We start from the raw sequence: 18,779 nt of genomic DNA, 5'->3' as shown, positions 1-18,779 counted from the left end.
TATAATGTATTTATGAACATACTCAATTTTCCTAATATTACATTCTAACAGTATTTGCAGTCGATAATTACAAATCAAAGACGAACAGTGAGTATTGAATATGTTTTGGTTTGTATTTTAGGTTGTTGGTAACACGACATCCGGGGCTTACAGTTACAGTACCAACCAGGGTATTGCCCTTGCATATTTACCTCTACATTTGACAGCTGTAGGATCACAAGTGTACGTTGAAATGTTGGGTAAAAAGTATTCAGCACAGGTATTAGAGGAACCACTGTTACAAGGCGAAATCAGAGTGTAAATAGACTGGAGAGCCTCAATAATGTGACTGTGAATGATGAACACATGAAGGTGAATTGTTAAATATTGAGTTACTGGTGAATGGTTGTCATTTTGGAATTGAAATTGTCAATGGTTACAATTAAATTAATTATTTGAAACCATTTGAAAGACAAATATCAAAATTAAAATATAGATGTGAAATGTCAATGCCATACAGATATGAACATTACAAATGAAATGGACACAACTTCACCTCAAAGTTCTAACGAACGTGCATTAGGCGATAACGTATGTGCGATAACATATGTGCTTTGTATTTTAGCCCCCAAAGGGCGAAGCCCGACAGGGGCTACTAAGTTGGGCTCCATTCGTCTGTCCGTCCGTCCGTCCATCCGTATCCACCTGTATCGCCAATTTGTACAATTGTCAAATGTTATAGAGGGCATATGCACGTCACTTGAAGGGGTCACTTGGTTTTACAACCCTCACTACAACAGCAAAATGGCAGCCATATTTGCCGTAAATAATCACACTTTGCCCAATAACTCTTGCAGTTTAACAGATAGAGACCTCATTCAAATTTCTTCATCAATGTTATCAATCATGAGCTTTTTATTGGCACATTGGCTTTTGACCTTGACCTCCATTTTCAAGGTCAAATAGTCATATTATTGTCAAAGTGTGTATGTATATCTCTGATATGCATGGACTAGCTGATTTCAACCAAACATTGTACAAATGTCAGAGGCTATAGTCTGCATATACACATCACGTCATTTTACAACCCCCATGATAACAGCAAAATGGCAGCCATATTTGTCATAAATATTCATTTATTTTGGCCAATAACTCTTGAAGTTTAACAGATGGAGACCCTATACAAGTGCCTGCGTCATGGTTATAAATGATGAGCTTTCTAATGACACACTGACTTTTGACCTTGACCTTCATCTTCAGGGTCAAATAGCTATGCCTTCCTAATTTGAAATCATCAAGGATCTACACATAATAGATAAGAAATGAACAGCCCTTTCAGGTGTTGTCAGTGTATCTTTTTGATTGCCTTAAAGGCCATGCTATAGTTGTTGTCGTCCAGCCTGCAACATAATGGACAAACTAAAGAATTTGTTGTAGTCACTACAAGAAATACTTTTTTGGGGGTTATGTCTTCAATGAAGGCTTGTTTGTTTTGGTTTTGGTTTTGGTTTTGTATTTTTACTTGTTACTGTCATCGTTGATTGAAAAGGGGTTCACATCTTTACATTCAAAATGTTTTCTTGTGTGCTGTCAGTTAACATTTACAATTAATTAGTATAGAAATCAATCAATCCCTTATTCAATACAATGACCACTGGTTCGATAGACTATTGAACCAAAGGCTCTTCTCACATAGTGTTTACAAAGATAAATTTATACATAAATAACAATTCCTTTCCTCAATTATAGTCGTTATAAAGACTCAAATAAAGTTTGGCATGGTCACAGTGTCTTCAAATAAATAGCTTTCTTTAGTCTTTCAATACGGAGTAAAAGTATTGTAAATTACTTAGTTTTTATACAAACACTTATAATTATCGTGTCAGACACTAGAAAATACAAAATATCTAGATCTCTGAATAAATAAGCACATAAAATACAAAACTGATAAACAAGAACATAAAAGGAAACACTAGATAATGCTTTTTTTTTCTTCTCAAACTCTAAATGCTAAATACATGCACATGACGTTTTTTTGATGTTCATTTATTAGTCTTACATGAGTGTTATACATTGTTAGTGTGGTAATCTGTAATACAAATGCAAAGTTGGTATGTATTTCTTTGTTTATATCTGTTTACAGAGGACAACAAAGGAAAAATGGTATTCGTCTTCAAATATAGTTTCACATCGTATTTCACTTTATAAAGACTACAACTTGGGAACATTTCAATTGTTTTTACTATTTTACTGCCTTGTGCCTGTTGTACCATTTTTCCCACCTTTTTCCTTCACTGCTGCGTTTTTCTGACCATTAATTTCCCTGTGCATATTACTTTTGTTTACACGGCAGTATTAGAGTTTATCATGATTTCCATTTTAATTCTCATCCTCTCCATTTTTAATTCCCATCAACTTTCTATTTTTCCCATTTTCCCACCCTGTTTGCTAGAGTCTCCTTTATTTTTCGTTTTGCCAGCATAATATATATTTCTAATATGCCTTTAAAAATTAAATTGGGATATGTACTGTAAAGTCTTCAGGATGGATGTGTATATAGTTGTGTGTGAATGGGATGATAGAGATAGACACAGGAGACAGATATTCAATATTTGAATGCTTACTACGGAATGATTATACTTTATTGACATATACATGTACGGACGGATATACAGATGAGTGTATTATTTTGTTCCGGTAGCGGGCTGCTGCATGTTGCTGCGGGTCACTTTGTTCCGGTAGCGGGCTGCTGCATGTTGCTGCGGGTCACTTTGTTCCGGTAGCGGGCTGCTGCATGTTGCTGCGGGTCACTTTGTTCCGGTAGCGGGCTGCTGCATGTTGCTGCGGGTCACTTTGTTCAGGTAGCGGGCTGCTGAGGGCCTGGGAATGTAACTGTTGTGTAGGTTGCGGGCTGCTGTGGGTCACTGTGGGGACTCAAGTGTAACTATTGTGCGGGCTGCGCCGGTCACTATTTTTACAGGTTGCACAGGTTCGAGTATACTGTTCAACCTGCTCGTACCTCTCCAACCAGGACACTTGTCAAATCATGACAAACAGTTTCAAACACATGTCAGGGACCAGTCAGTTACGTTAGCCTGTGGTACATATATATATTTGTTCTTGTCTCTGTTTCTCTCATAAATGGTTTAAATATTACTGCATGTAAGGGTTCAAACATAACTATACATAAAATTTTACATATAATACATGTATTACCTAGCTACCACACTAGTTACAGAACATGCCATGTAAGTGTTTGGCTGTTTCACAATCAGTGCTTCACTTATCTTGCACTTTGGGGCAAAAGTGGACTTGAAGCTTTTGTAATGATAATCTTCATACTATTGGATAGTTTATAAAAGAACTTAATCTAAGTTGTTCTAGTCTATTCAGTATAAATTTGTCAGAAGGGATGATATACTTCCTATTTCAGACACTACATGTATCGACACCACAACTCAAATTCAAGTTTCTATTGTACACTAGGTATGACCTCCTAAAGTGCTCTAACACATCAGTAACTTTACTATACATGCAATATCAATGCCCCTATACCAATGTTACAGGCCCACTTTTATAACATGGAAAACTTATTTAAAAAGTTATATTTACTTGACAATATATATCTCAGAGGCTATGAATAACCTAAAAATTCCCTAAATAGAAACAAAAAACTGCAGATCTGGCGGGGGGGGGGGGGGGGGGGGGGGGGGGGGGGGGGGGGGGCCTTGGACTCCATCACCCCAGAGGCCACTCATTCTTTAAACCAACAATAAGATTCACCAAACTTGGTAAAAAAACTTGAAAAGCTTCTAGGGGAGACCCCCTAGGACCCCCATAAGAGGTAGACATGTCAAAGCCTCAAATCAAAATTCTTCCCTCCACGTCTTACTGTCAAGATGCTACAGAACTTTATTTAAACAAGTCATTAAGAATGACATAGTTCCCGCTATGATTGGGTTTTAAGGAACTGGCAGTTTATGTTGTCATTTTCTTGATATCACTACTCTGATCACGCAACAATTACACTTGTGAACCTAAAACAAACAGACTTAGATATGTTGTGTCTGCTCGTTGGACATGGAGCATGCCTACTCATGTTGTATCTCCTCATTGGACATGGGACATTACTACTCTTCAAGATGACGTGATGGAATAATACATTCAACAATAAAGGATGGGTCGGGTATGGGACCTGTTCAAGCATATCTGAGTTATGGCTTTGGACATGGAAAATTCGCAAACAAAATGGCTGCCAGGCAGCCATATTGGATCGTATCACAATGAAAATGGATATGCACATGTATGTCATAGAACACTGTCCTAATACCAACTTTGAATGAGATCTGTTCAAGCATGTCTTACTAGTTATGGCTTTGGACATGGAAAATTCGCCAACAAAATGGCTGCCAGGCAGCCATATTGGATCGTATCACAATGAAAATGGATATGCACATGTATGTCATAGAACACTGTCCTAATACCAACTTTGAATGAGATCTGTTCAAGCATGTCTTACTAGTTATGGCTTTGGACATGGAAATTTCGCAAACAAAATGGCTGCTGGGTGGCCATATTGGATCGCATCACGACAGCAATGAATATGCACATGTATGTCATAAAACACTGTCCTAATACCAAATTTGAATGAGATCTGTTCAAGCATGTCTGAGTTATGGCTTTTAAACAGGAAGTGGTCCTGTTGTTTTAAAAAAAAACATCAAGTCAAGATTATGGCTGAAATCTATCTCACACAATGGCTCCCAAACACAGTAAGATGACAACCAGTAGTTATGCCATAGTTATAGCCTTAACTCTCTGCTAACTCTGAGTTCCAGCTATATATGTAATCCACATTTGTCATATTACAGGACCTGGCATGATATGGCTCATTTACTAAGTTTGGTTAATCCTAACGGAAAAAGACAACACATACATACATACATACATACATACATGCATGCATGCATGCATGCATGCATGCATGCAGGCAGGCAGGCAGGCAGGCAGGCAGGCATACATACATACATACATACATACATACATACATACATACATACATACATACATACAGACAGACAGACAGACAGACAGACAGACAGGCAGGCAGGCAGACATACATACATACATACAGGCATACATACATACATACATACATACATACATACATACATACATACATTATAATAAAAGCAGGACTATACAATTTTTAGTGATAATGTTAGATGGCGCTGTTTATCATGATCACATCATCATCCTATTAAGTCCGTACGTGGTCCATGCTGAACATACAACAAAGAAGGCCGCCCTCAATGGTTGGAGGCTGTAAAGGTTGTTTGCTTAGACTGTAAGATACGTCATGTTGTCGAGCCCTTATCAGTCTTCTCTGTGGCGTATGACACAACATATCGGATAATTAGAGAGTACACATTCAGACTGACATTATTAAGACTTCTCTAAAATCCTAATGAGGAATTAATTGGATCTCAACTGAAATCTGACAAATTGTCTCTCATTATGCAATCTATATACAAACGGTATTATCTTAACCAATACTTGATTTTCTCAGATAACTTACTAAGCAATAAACAAACAAACAAACACACAAACAAACAAACAAACAAACACCATCCAAACAGAAGTGGAACAATTATCTCAATTCAACCTTATTAGCATGGCAAAGGTAACTTTCTTCATCATTTCACTGACATTGAAATCTACATGACTAGCGCCCTCTTAAGACCAACATAAAGCTTTTTCACCTTCAGTGAAATTATACAATGCCTCCAAATTAGAAACAAAACAAACAGCGTTGAATACATTTAAAAAGATTTTGATTGTCTGGATTCTGTTGGAATAGTCACCCCTAGAATAATGTATTAAAATGAATCTTTTTTTAATTTCACTTTTTTTAATTTTGAAAATGTCAGAGTGGATTGTCAACATCTTTGTTTAGTAGCTTTCAAAAGAATAATTTAAAATATCCGTTCCTTATCTGAGTATTCTATCAGAAAGTAGACAGACAGACAGACAGACAGACAGACAGACAGACAGACAGACTCAGACAGACAGACAGACAGACAGACAGACAGACATACAGACAGAGAAACATTCAGACACATTCACCACATCTACAGTATCAGCCTTGCCTTGAATTCACCACATTTACAGTATCAGCCTTGCCTTGAATTCACAACATTTACAGTATCAGCCATGCCTTGAATTCACCACATTTACAGTATCAGCCTTGCCTTGAATTCACCACATTTACAGTATCAGCCTTGCCTTGAATTCACAACATTTACAGTATCAGCCTTGCCTTGAATTCACAACATTTACAGTATCAGCCTTGCCTTGAATTCACCACATTTACAGTATCAGCCTTGCCTTGAATTCACCACATTTACAGTATCAGCCTTGCCTTGAATTCACAACATTTACAGTATCAGCCATGCCTTGAATTCACCACATTTACAGTATCAGCCTTGCCTTGAATTCACCACATTTACAGTATCAGCCTTGCCTTGAATTCACAACATTTACAGCATCAGCCTAATTGCCTTGAATTCACAACATCTACAGTATCAAACTTGCCTTGAATTCACAACATCTACAGTATCAGCCTTGCCTTGAATTCGCCACATTTACAGTATCAGCCTTGCCTTGAATTCACAACATCTACAGTATCAGCCTAATTGCCTTGAATTCACAACATCTACAGTATCAGCCTTGCCTTGAATTCACAACATTTACAGTATCAGCCCTGCCTTAATTGAATTCACAACATTTACAGTATCAGCCTTGCCTTGAATTCACCACATTTACAGTATCAGCCTTGCCTTGAATTCACCACATTTACAGTATCAGCCTTGCCTTGAATTCACAACATCTACAGTATCAGCCTTGCCTTGAATTCACAACATTTACAGTATCAGCCTTGCCTTGAATTCGCCACATGTACAGTATCAGCCTTGCCTTGAATTCACAACATCTACAGTATCAAACTTGCCTTGAATTCACATCTACAGTATCAGCCTTGCCTTGAATTCACCACATTTACAGTATCAGCCTTGCCTTGAATTCACAACATCTACAGTATCAGCCTTGCCTTGAATTCACAACATCTACAGTATCAGCCTAATTGCCTTGAATTCACAACATCTACAGTATCAGCCTTGACTTGAATTCACAACATGTACAGTATCAGCCTTGCCTTGAATTCACAACATGTACAGTATCAGCCTTGCCTTGAATTCACAACATTTACAGTATCAGCCTTGCCTTGAATTCACAACATCTACAGTATCAGCCTTGCCTTGAATTCAACATCTACAGTATCAGCCTTGACTTGAATTCACAACATGTACAGTATCAGCCTTGACTTGAATTCACAACATCTACAGTATCAGCCTAATTGCCTTGAATTCACAACATTTACAGTATCAGCCTTGCCTTGAATTCACCACATTTACAGTATCAGCCTTGCCTTGAATTCACAACATTTACAGTATCAGCCTTGCCTTGAATTCACAACATTTACAGTATCAGCCTAATTGCCTTGAATTCACAACATTTACAGTATCAGCCTTGCCTTGAATTCACAACATTTACAGTATCAGCCTAATTGCCTTGAATTCACAACATTTACAGTATCAGCCTTGCCTTGAATTCACAACATCTACAGTATCAGCCTTGCCTTGAATTCAACATCTACAGTATCAGCCTTGACTTGAATTCACAACATGTACAGTATCAGCCTTGACTTGAATTCACAACATTTACAGTATCAGCCTTGCCTTGAATTCACAACATTTACAGTATCAGCCTAATTGCCTTGAATTCACAACATTTACAGTATCAGCCTTGCCTTGAATTCACAACATTTACAGTATCAGCCTTGCCTTGAATTCACAACATTTACAGTATCAGCCTTGCCTTGAATTCAACATCTACATAAACTGACCTGAAGTTTGACCTTTATAAATGTAACCATCTGCTGTATAATGGATCCACTTTACTTTATAGCTCCCTCTTTGTTTGACAAATTATTTCTAAGTAAAGTGGCAATTTCCATGTTTTCCTGTTTAATAATTTAGAACCATATGAACAGCTGATAGCATAACAAACAGGTTTGTACCATGTACACTAGTTAATGGCTTTAACTTGATTTTGTTAGATTTGGATACAGATAATCTAAGTGTAACATTTGATTTGTATCTACACAGAAAGTATTATTATATTATATTGTCTTTATTTATGTCACTTTGAAAATATGGCGGCATATACATATATAAATTATGTATTATAATTATGGCTTGTGTGGAGCCCATCTCATAAAAAATACCGCTAATGACGTTGTAGCACAACTATACAGTTTTTAAAATGTTTATCCATATGCTAGTCCATGCTAACAGTAGGTTTTCATTTGCTGAATGACTATCCAGTTGCCTATCCAACCATGTTGCTATCTTTGCAATATACGCGATCATTTGGCTGTTGCTATGGGTGTGGTCGTGTTGCTAGATATATTTGCATACATTTTTGAATGTTTTTGTTCACTTGTGCATGAATTCCTGATATTATCTTTGCAATATATGTGAACATTTGGCTGTTGCTATGGGCGTGGTCTTGTTGATAGGCACATTTGCATACATTTTTTGAATGTTTATTCATTTGTCTTTCAATTCCTGTTATCTTTGCAATATACATGATTATTTGGCTGTTGCAATGGGCGTGCTCATGGTTGCTAGGGATATTTGCATACACTTTTTGAATGTTTACTCACTTGCCTGCCAGATGATGTTGTTATTTGACCAAAATATACTGCCATGTGGTTGTTGCTAAGGGCATGGTCATGGTTGCTAGGGCTAATTGTGTCAAAGTATTTTGATGAAAATCTGCAGAATAACACTTCTAGAAACATCTCACCAAGTTTCAGTGTAATTGACCAAGTACTTTTTGAGATATAAATTTTTGACCAAAATTCACATTTTTACACCTAATTTGCATATTACTGATGAGATCATTATATGCTTAGCATTTCTTCATCTAAACACCCACAGATGCATCCCTGCCCAATCTGCTGAGTAGTTTTGGAATTATAGGTTTTTAACCAAAAAGACCCATTTTTAGCCCTAATATGCATATTACTAAGGGAATCATCATGTCATGAACAAATCTTACTTTACTCACATTTAAGAATCTTCCCACCAAATTTCATGCCAATCTGCCCTGTGGTTTTGGAGTTTAAAGTTTTTGACCAAAAGTCACATTTTTTGACCCAAAACCCACATCTCTGAAGCAATCGTTTTCATTTGAACAATTTCTCAACTAGACATGAGAAGTAACATGACCACCAAATATCAAAGCAATCGGTCCAACAGTTTTTGACTTTTAAAGTTGTTTACACACACACACACACACACACACACACACACATATCCACACAGACAGATAGACAGACAGACACTTTGCCATGCCTATTGCACTATTGAACCTTATCATTCAACTGTGCTAAAAACCAATAAATCTAAAATATTTGGAACCTTTAGTCAGGGCCTACAGTAAGTGAGTCAGCATGTACAGTATTGCTTTCAGTGCTGGCTTCATCTGATCCATTTATATGCAAATTTTCACAAATTCATGCATGTCATCAATTTATGGGTAAAATTTCATAGCCATCATGGAAATATGATAACTACAGATTTAATTGAAATCAAATCTGCATCAAAGTATACAATGTGTTAAATATACTTTGATTTGAACCCTTTATCCTGAGGTCAAGGGTCAGTTCTTCAGAATATTGACAGAAATGTTGTGCAATTGAGAGAAATTTATGGCATGGTGAAAATATGGAGTAGGGACATTTAAACCTTAGAATTGCCTCTACATCATACAGGATTGTCAACAAAAGGCAAATGTTTATAAAGATTTCACATTAGATTGATAAGATGTGTATCTTTATCACTTTCAGATGCAGTTGCCATGCCTACCCGATGCAACATATCAACTCACTTCTGTCATGGCAGGAAAAGCCACTCAGTTCCGTCTCATTTACTGCACACAACTGTAATTATTAAGAAATAATTAGACCATAGTAGGAGCCACAAAGTCTACCCACTCAAATATATTAGCCTACTTATATTTAGTCTGCCTTGCATAAATTTACATAATTTTAAGTTGAAAAAAAAAACATTTTCTGTCAACTCAACACTTTTACATTCTTGATAAGTCTTTCTAATCATTTTGATCTATTTTTTAATAAATTCATAAAAATCAAGGTGTTATGGAAAAATACCACCAATGGCGTTGTAGCACAACTGTAGTTTTTAAAAATGTTTATCCATATGCTAGTCTATGCTAACAATAGGTGTTTATTTGCTGAATAACTATCCAGTTGCCTATCCAACCATGTTGCTATCTTTACGATAAATGCTATCATTTGGCTGTTGCTATGGGCGTGGTCATGTTGTTAGATATATTTGCATACATTGTGTATGTTTTTGTTCACTTGTGTATGAATTCCTGATATTGTCTTTGCAATATACGTGATCATTTGGCTGTTGCTATGGGCGTGGTCTTGTTGCTAGGAAAATTTACATACATTTTTTGAATGTTTATTCAATTGACTATTAAACCCTGTTGTTATCTTTGTGAAATACACCACCGTTTGGCTGTTGCTATGGGCGTGGTCATGGTTACTAGGGTATTTGCATACATTTTTTGAATGTTTATTCATCTGTCTTTCTATTCCTGTTGTTATCTTTGCAATATACGTGATTATTTGGCTGTTGTTATGGGCGTGGTCTTGTTGCTATGCAAATTTACATACATTTTTTGGATGTTTATTCAATTATCTATTAAACCCTGTTGTTATCTTTGTGAAATACACCACCGTTTGGCTGTTGCTATGGGCGTGGTCATGGTTGCTAGGGTATTTGCATACATTTTTGAATGTTTACTCACTTGCTTACCAGATGATGTTATTTGACCAAAATATACTGCCATTTGGTTGTTGCTAAAGGGCGTGGTCATGGTCGCTAGGGCCAATTTTGTCAAAATGTTTTTAAGAAAATCTGCAGAATAACAGTTTCAGAAACATCTCGCCAAGTTTCAGACTAATTGACCAAGTACTTTTTGAGATATAAGTTTTTGACCAAAAATGAACATTTTTACACCTAATTTGCATATCACTCATGGAATCATGGTATGCTTAATATTTCTTCGTCCATACATCCCTAGATACATTCCCATTAAATTTCAGCCCAATCTGCTCAGTAGTTTTAGAATTATAGATTTTTAACCAAAAAGACACATTTTTAGCCCTAATTTGCATATCACTGATGGAATCATCCCGTCATGAACAAATCTTACTTTACACCCCCTTAAGAATGTTCCCACCAAATTTCGCACCAATCTGCCCAGTAGTTTCTGAGTTTAAGTTTTTTGACCAAAAATCACATTTTTTGACCCAAATCACACACCTGTGATGCGATCATTTTGATTTGAACAATTTCCCAACTAGACACCCAAAGTAATGGACCCACCAAATATCGTGGCAATCGGTTCAACGGTTTTTGACTTTAAGTTGTTTACACACACACACACATCCACACACACACACACAGACAGACAGACGCCGGGCGATCCCTATAGCACTACTGAACAAGTTCAGTTGTGCTAAAAATGTGGAAATAATGTCTTTGAACTTTGAATTGATCTAAAATTAATTTGTGACTTTATAAGAAATATGTCCACACATTTATTAGATTATTGTCTAAACTCTGTATAAATGTTATTGATATCTTTGCACAATTTGTAACACTTATTGATTTGATCTGTCTGTCCTATGAATATGAAGTAACAAAATATCAGTCTTACCTTAGGTCATTTGATTACAAATATAGACACAAATTATAATCCAAGTACATGTCTAAATTTCAACATGATATATATTTCTATAAATTTATAATAAAGTGTATTATCCTAAGACTTTATAGACAATAAATGGGTATGTGTCAAAAAGATTATGATGCTGTCAACTTGAGTCTGAAAGTGGAATCTACAAGAGTTGTGCTTTTCTGACAGGAATCAGTTCCGTCACAGTAAATTAACTCCAGTTTAGACCAATTCCTGTGACTGTCATGCCGGCCAGTTACTGTAATGCAGTCACAATGACTTCCTTAACTACATCGCAAGCTAGTTATTGAAATGCCAGATTTGGATGCAATTTACCTTACCTTAATAAGCCCCGTCAGTTCGAAACCATGGCAACTTAAAGCTGAGATTATTCATGAAAAAGTCCACAGTGGCACAATTCATTTGGCCACCACAGGTTACAAACTTGCACTCAAATATCACTTTACACATTTGTTCTAAATTAATGACCAAAAGTTCTCTGTAAACTTAAATATGGTAATATAGTATTTACCTATATCTCAATAAGTAGAAATACTGAAACACATTTATTTATTTATTTCTTTTGTAAATTTTGTAGAAATATTGTTTGCCCACAAATTTCTAGCTCACAACATCTGCATTTTATATTTGGATTGATGAAAATAATTCTGAAGTAATTGTGGTTAATTCAAATCAAAATTTAGATCTGAAAGTAACAAAAAATCAAGATATTCACAATAAATAGTGTTTTCACAATTTTCATGTACATACTCTAGTTGTTTTATACTGAGAGGTCAATCTATACTGGATGCAATTTGTCAATAACTGCAACTATCATGTTACTGGCAATAAATTCTCATTGTCTATATGCTTGTATAAACTCATATCAAATTTAGCAACATGTATACGCTAACCCCTCCCATGGCAAGAGATCTACACTAACCCCCCCCCCCCCCATGGCAAGAGATTGACACTAACTCCTCCCATGGCAAGAGATTGACACTAACCTCTCCCACGGCAAGAGATCTACACTAACCCCTCCCATGGCAAGAGATGTACACTAACCCCTCCCATGGCAAGAGATCTACACTAACCCCCCCATGGCAAGAGATTGACACTAACCCCCCCCCCCCCCCCCCATGGCAAGAGATTGACACTAACCCCTCCCATGGCAAGAGATCTACACTAACCCCCCCATGGCAAGAGATTGACACTAACCCCTCCCATGGCAAGAGATTGACACTAACCCCTCCCACGGCAAGAGATCTACACTAACCCCTCCCATGGCAAGAGATCTACACTAACCACCCCATGGCAAGAGATTGACACTAACCCCTCCCATGGCAAGAGATTGACACTAACCCCTCCCACGGCAAGAGATCTACACTAACCCCTCCCATGGCAAGAGATCTACACTAACCCCTCCCATGGCAAAATACTGATTATAAACAATGCATAACCGGCCATATGGTGACTCCTCAAATTCAAGGATTATTCTAAGAAAATCCTCCGTCCTTTTACGTAAAGAAAAATTGACATAAACAATTACACTTTTGTATTGATTTCAGTAGATGAGGAAATTACGCAATTGTAATTTTTAAACTCATTTCTACACTGATTTTGAATTTTTTTATCACGACAAATGCTGTTGTCTTGTTAATTATGTAGCTGAATGAACAATATTATATATTTAATTAGCCAGTTACACATCCCCAAATGAACAATATTATATATTTAATTAGCCAGTTACACATCCCCAAATGCATCCCCATTAAATTTCTGCCCAATCTGCCCAGTAGTTTTGGAATTAAAGATTTTTGACCAAAAAGTCCCATTTTTCGACCTAATTTGCATATCTCTGATGGAATCACCATGACATGAACAATCTTGTTCTATATACATCTAAGAACATTCTCAACAAATTTCTGGCCAATCTGCCCAGTAGTTATGGAGTTTATGTTTTTTGACCAAAAATACACATCTCTGATGCAATCATTTTCATTTGTCGAACAATTTTCCATCTACACACCCTAAGTAATGTCCCCACCACACATTTACCTGTATAGCACTACTAAATATCAGTTCAATGTGCCAAAATTGAATATAGTTTCCAATAAACCTAATTCAAACTCTCATATTTTGATTCATTAATTCATGGCATTATGCTTCAATCTATTATAATTTGATTTGCAATTGAAAACTCTATCAGCATTTTACAATGACTTCTTTCGAATATACACATTCAAAGTTTCTTTTACGAGTCATGGCAGATGACTCTCTCTTTCTCTCTCTGTCTGTGTCTCTGTTTTCTATTAATTGGGTATATAAAAACATAGACTTGATAAAAAATCACCAGCATATGCTTACTTATAATATGTGGCATTTCAAATTCTTGAATATAGATAGATACTGTAATATGCTGTGATGAGAGTCAGCTCATAATCATTCATTACAAAACTGTCATTTCTTGACTGCCTTGCCACCGCTCATTTGCAGCTTCATTTTTCATCTTAATGGCTAGCATGGCACCCAATAAATGGGTATGTGTGTTCGCAAATAAATTCTTCAACTTAATTGCATTTGCACGTTTCCATACATAATCCTAACTTCAAATTTACCCTAAAGCTATGATTACTGGAGACTGTCAAAATTAATAGCTCACATCTACATAAACTCATTTCACTTCATAAACTGATTAGTTATATTCATATAGCATATTTATTATTATTCCAATATTTCCTGGTCAGAAACTCTATTTAAAATTTCTGCTAAAGAGAAATATTTGTTAAGTATGGTAATAGCATCTTGCTCTTTTCAAGGACTGCTAAAAAATTGAACTCCAGCTCCCTACTGATATCTACATGTAGCAGTTTTTCATGACACTAGGCCGAGTCATTTCTGAGACTCTTAGGCCAAGTCATTTCTGAGACTCTTAGGCCGAGTCATTTCTGAGACTCTTAGGCCGAGTCATTTCTAAGATTCTAGGCTGAGTCATTTCTAAGATTCTAGGCTGAGTCATTTCTAAGACTCTAGGCTGAGTCATTTCTAAGACTCTAGGCTGGGTCATTTCTGAGACTCTAGGCTGAGTCATTTCTAAGACTCTAGGCTGAGTCATTTCTAAGACTCTAGGCTGAGTCATTTCTAAGACTCTAGGCTGAGTCATTTCCGAGACTCTAGGCTGAGTCATTTCTAAGACTCTAGGCTGAGTCATTTCTAAGACTCTAGGCTGAGTCATTTCTAAGACTCTAGGCTGAGTCATTTCTAAGACTCTAGGCTGAGTCATTTCTAAGACTCTAGGCTGAGTCATTTCTAAGACTCTAGGCTGAGTCATTTCTAAGACTCTAGGCTGAGTCATTTCTAAGACTCTAGGCTGAGTCATTTCTAAGACTCTAGGCTGAGTCATTTCTAAGACTCTAGGCTGGGTCATTTCTAAGACTCTAGGCTGAGTCATTTCTAAGACTCTAGGCTGAGTCATTTCTAAGACTCTAGGCTGGGTCATTTCTGAGACTCTAGGCTGAGTCATTTCTAAGACTCTAGGCTGAGTCATTTCTAAGACTCTAGGCTGGGTCATTTCTGAGACTCTAGGCTGAGTCATTCTAAGACTCTAGGCTGAGTCATTTCCGAGACTCTAGGCTGAGTCATTTCTAAGACTCTAGGCTGGGTCATTTCTAAGACTCTAGGCCGAGTCATTTCTAAGATTCTAGGCCGAGTCATTTCTAAGACTCTAGGCTGAGTCATTTCTGAGACTCTAGGCCGAGTCATTTCTAAGATTCTAGGCCGAGTCATTTCTAAGATTCTAGGCCGAGTCATTTCTAAGACTCTAGGCTGAGTCATTTCTAAGACTCTAGGCTGAGTCATTTCTAAGACTCTAGGCTGAGTCATTTCTAAGACTCTAGGCTGGGTCATTTCTAAGACTCTAGGCTGAGTCATTTCTAAGACTCTAGGCTGAGTCATTTCTAAGACTCTAGGCTGAGTCATTTCCGAGACTCTAGGCTGGGTCATTTCTAAGACTCTAGGCTGAGTCATTTCTAAGACTCTAGGCTGAGTCATTTCTAAGACTCTAGGCTGGGTCATTTCTAAGACTCTAGGCTGGGTCATTTCTAAGACTCTAGGCTGAGTCATTTCTAAGACTCTAGGCTGAGTCATTTCTAAGATTCTAGGCCGAGTCATTTCTGAGACTCTAGGCTGAGTCATTTCTAAGACTCTAGGCTGAGTCATTTCTAAGACTCTAGGCTGAGTCATTTCTAAGACTCTAGGCTGAGTCATTTCTAAGACTCTAGGCTGGGTCATTTCTAAGACTCTAGGCTGAGTCATTTCTAAGACTCTAGGCTGGGTCATTTCTAAGATTCTAGGCCGAGTCATTTCTAAGACTCTAGGCCGAGTCATTTCTGAGACTCTAGGCTGAGTCATTTCTGAGACTCTAGGCTGAGTCATTTCTGAGACTCTAGGCTGAGTCATTTCTAAGACTCTAGGCTGAGTCATTTCTAAGACTCTAGGCTGAGTCATTTCTAAGACTCTACTCTAGGCTGAGTCATTTCTGAGACTCTAGGCTGAGTCATTTCTAAGACTCTAGGCTGAGTCATTTCTAAGACTCTAGGCTGAGTCATTTCTAAGACTCTAGGCTGGGTCATTTCTAAGATTCTAGGCTGAGTCATTTCTAAGATTCTAGGCTGAGTCATTTCCGAGACTCTAGGCCGAGTCATTTCTAAGATTCTAGGCTGAGTCATTTCTGAGACTCTAGGCTGAGTCATTTCTAAGATTCTAGGCTGAGTCATTTCTAAGATTCTAGGCTGAGTCATTTCTAAGATTCTAGGCTGAGTCATTTCTAAGACTCTAGGCTGAGTCATTTCTAAGACTCTAGGCTGGGTCATTTCTAAGACTCTAGGCTGAGTCATTTCTAAGACTCTAGGCTGAGTCATTTCTAAGACTCTAGGCCGAGTCATTTCTAAGATTCTAGGCTGAGTCATTTCCGAGACTCTAGGCCGAGTCATTTCTAAGATTCTAGGCCGAGTCATTTCTAAGATTCTAGGCCGAGTCATTTCTAAGACTCTAGGCCGAGTCATTTCTGAGACTCTAGGCTGAGTCATTTCTAAGACTCTAGGCCGAGTCATTTCTAAGACTCTAGGCTGGGTCATTTCTAAGACTCTAGGCTGAGTCATTTCTAAGACTCTAGGCCGAGTCATTTCTAAGACTCTAGGCTGAGTCATTTCTAAGACTCTAGGCTGAGTCATTTCTAAGACTCTAGGCTGAGTCATTTCTAAGACTCTAGGCTGAGTCATTTCTGAGACTCTAGGCCGAGTCATTTCTAAGATTCTAGGCCGAGTCATTTCTAAGATTCTAGGCCGAGTCATTTCTAAGACTCTAGGCTGAGTCATTTCTAAGACTCTAGGCTGAGTCATTTCTGAGACTCTAGGCCGAGTCATTTCTAAGATTCTAGGCCGAGTCATTTCTAAGATTCTAGGCCGAGTCATTTCTGAGACTCTAGGCCGAGTCATTTCTAAGATTCTAGGCCGAGTCATTTCTAAGACTCTAGGCTGAGTCATTTCTGAGACTCTAGGCTGAGTCATTTCTAAGACTCTAGGCTGAGTCATTTCTAAGACTCTAGGCTGAGTCATTTCTAAGACTCTAGGCTGGGTCATTTCTGAGACTCTAGGCTGGGTCATTTCTAAGACTCTAGGCTGAGTCATTTCTAAGACTCTAGGCCGAGTCATTTCTAAGACTCTAGGCCGAGTCATTTCTAAGACTCTAGGCTGAGTCATTTCTAAGACTCTAGGCCGAGTCATTTCTAAGATTCTAGGCTGAGTCATTTCTAAGATTCTAGGCTGGGTCATTTCTAAGATTCTAGGGCGAGTCATTTCTAAGACTCTAGGCCGAGTCATTTCTAAGACTCTAGGCCGAGTCATTTCTAAGACTCTAGGCTGAGTCATTTCTAAGACTCTAGGCCGAGTCATTTCTAAGATTCTAGGCTGAGTCATTTCTAAGATTCTAGGCCGAGTCATTTCTGAGACTCTAGGCCGAGTCATTTCTAAGACTCTAGGCTGAGTCATTTCTAAGACTCTAAGCTGAGTCATTTCTGAGTAAAAATGTGTTGTATTTACAATATACCATGCACAAGCCAAATTGAACAAAAGAATGGCGCCAATGGCATTGTAGCACAACTGAATACTTTGTGTGTTATTTTACTGTTGGTATGGGCAGTATCTTTATTGCTGGGGACTTTTTGAAAGTTTATCCACTTGCCTATTAAACTGTAATCCATGTTGTTATTTCACAATATACATCACCATTTCACTGTTGTACATTCAGTATTTATTTTAGAACAAGATTCCAAGGTTCCAAACTGCTATTTAATCATCAAAATCATATTTAAGTCAATACATGAATTGTCAAGAATATGAAAGTCAGAAATAAGCCTGACTGGACTTTTCCTGTTAATGAAGTGTCGGCAAGAAAACAAGCAAATTCTTACTACATTTCAAATCTACTCACTGTGCCAGTAGCTTCCTCACATGGATTAATTGAATCTGTCTTGGCAGATCGGCCAATCACAAATGGAGATAGCACGGGATCAGCCAATCACAAATGGAGATAGCCCGGGATCAGCCAATCACAAATGGAGATAGCCCGGGATCAGCCAATCACAAATGGAGATAGCCGGGATCAGCCAATCACAAATGGAGATAGCCCGGGATCAGCCAATCACAAATGGACATTTTCTAATTGATGCAATCATACTTACAACTGATAACATGACTGCAATATAAAAGTGGGTTTATCCAATTCTAGGTGAAACTGAACTGTTAGTGTTTTCCTACTTGTGTGTTGGCAGGAATTAGCCAATCACCAACTAGCAAAGCATTTCTTTATCACATCACACCAATCTTATCTAATATTAGTCTCAA

The 18,779-nt window shown here is 37.6% G+C and overlaps 1 protein-coding gene across 2 annotated transcripts in view; it reads left to right on the top strand.

Annotated features, from left to right (window-relative positions):
- The window catches only part of LOC144451464 (dimethylglycine dehydrogenase, mitochondrial-like), a 46,059-nt gene extending 35,851 nt beyond the window's left edge, over positions 1-10,208 (top strand). Inside the window, exons 15-16 of one of the 2 annotated variants that reach the window (XR_013482297.1) lie at positions 122-351; positions 9,953-10,208. Coding sequence is in view for 1 of the 2 variants with exons in the window: in XM_078142307.1 (XP_077998433.1) it covers positions 122-301 (180 nt within the window). In the remaining variant the exon portion in view is untranslated. Of the gene's footprint in view, positions 1-121; positions 2,340-9,952 lie in introns of those variants that run through there. The other variant, XM_078142307.1, reaches the window with a different exon arrangement.
- The last annotated feature ends 8,571 nt before the right edge of the window (positions 10,209-18,779 follow it).

Source organism: Glandiceps talaboti, chromosome 21 (genome assembly GCF_964340395.1).
Source record: "Glandiceps talaboti chromosome 21, keGlaTala1.1, whole genome shotgun sequence".
Lineage (NCBI taxonomy): Eukaryota > Metazoa > Hemichordata > Enteropneusta > Spengelidae > Glandiceps > Glandiceps talaboti.
This window is presented reverse-complemented; position numbering and strand designations above follow the sequence as displayed.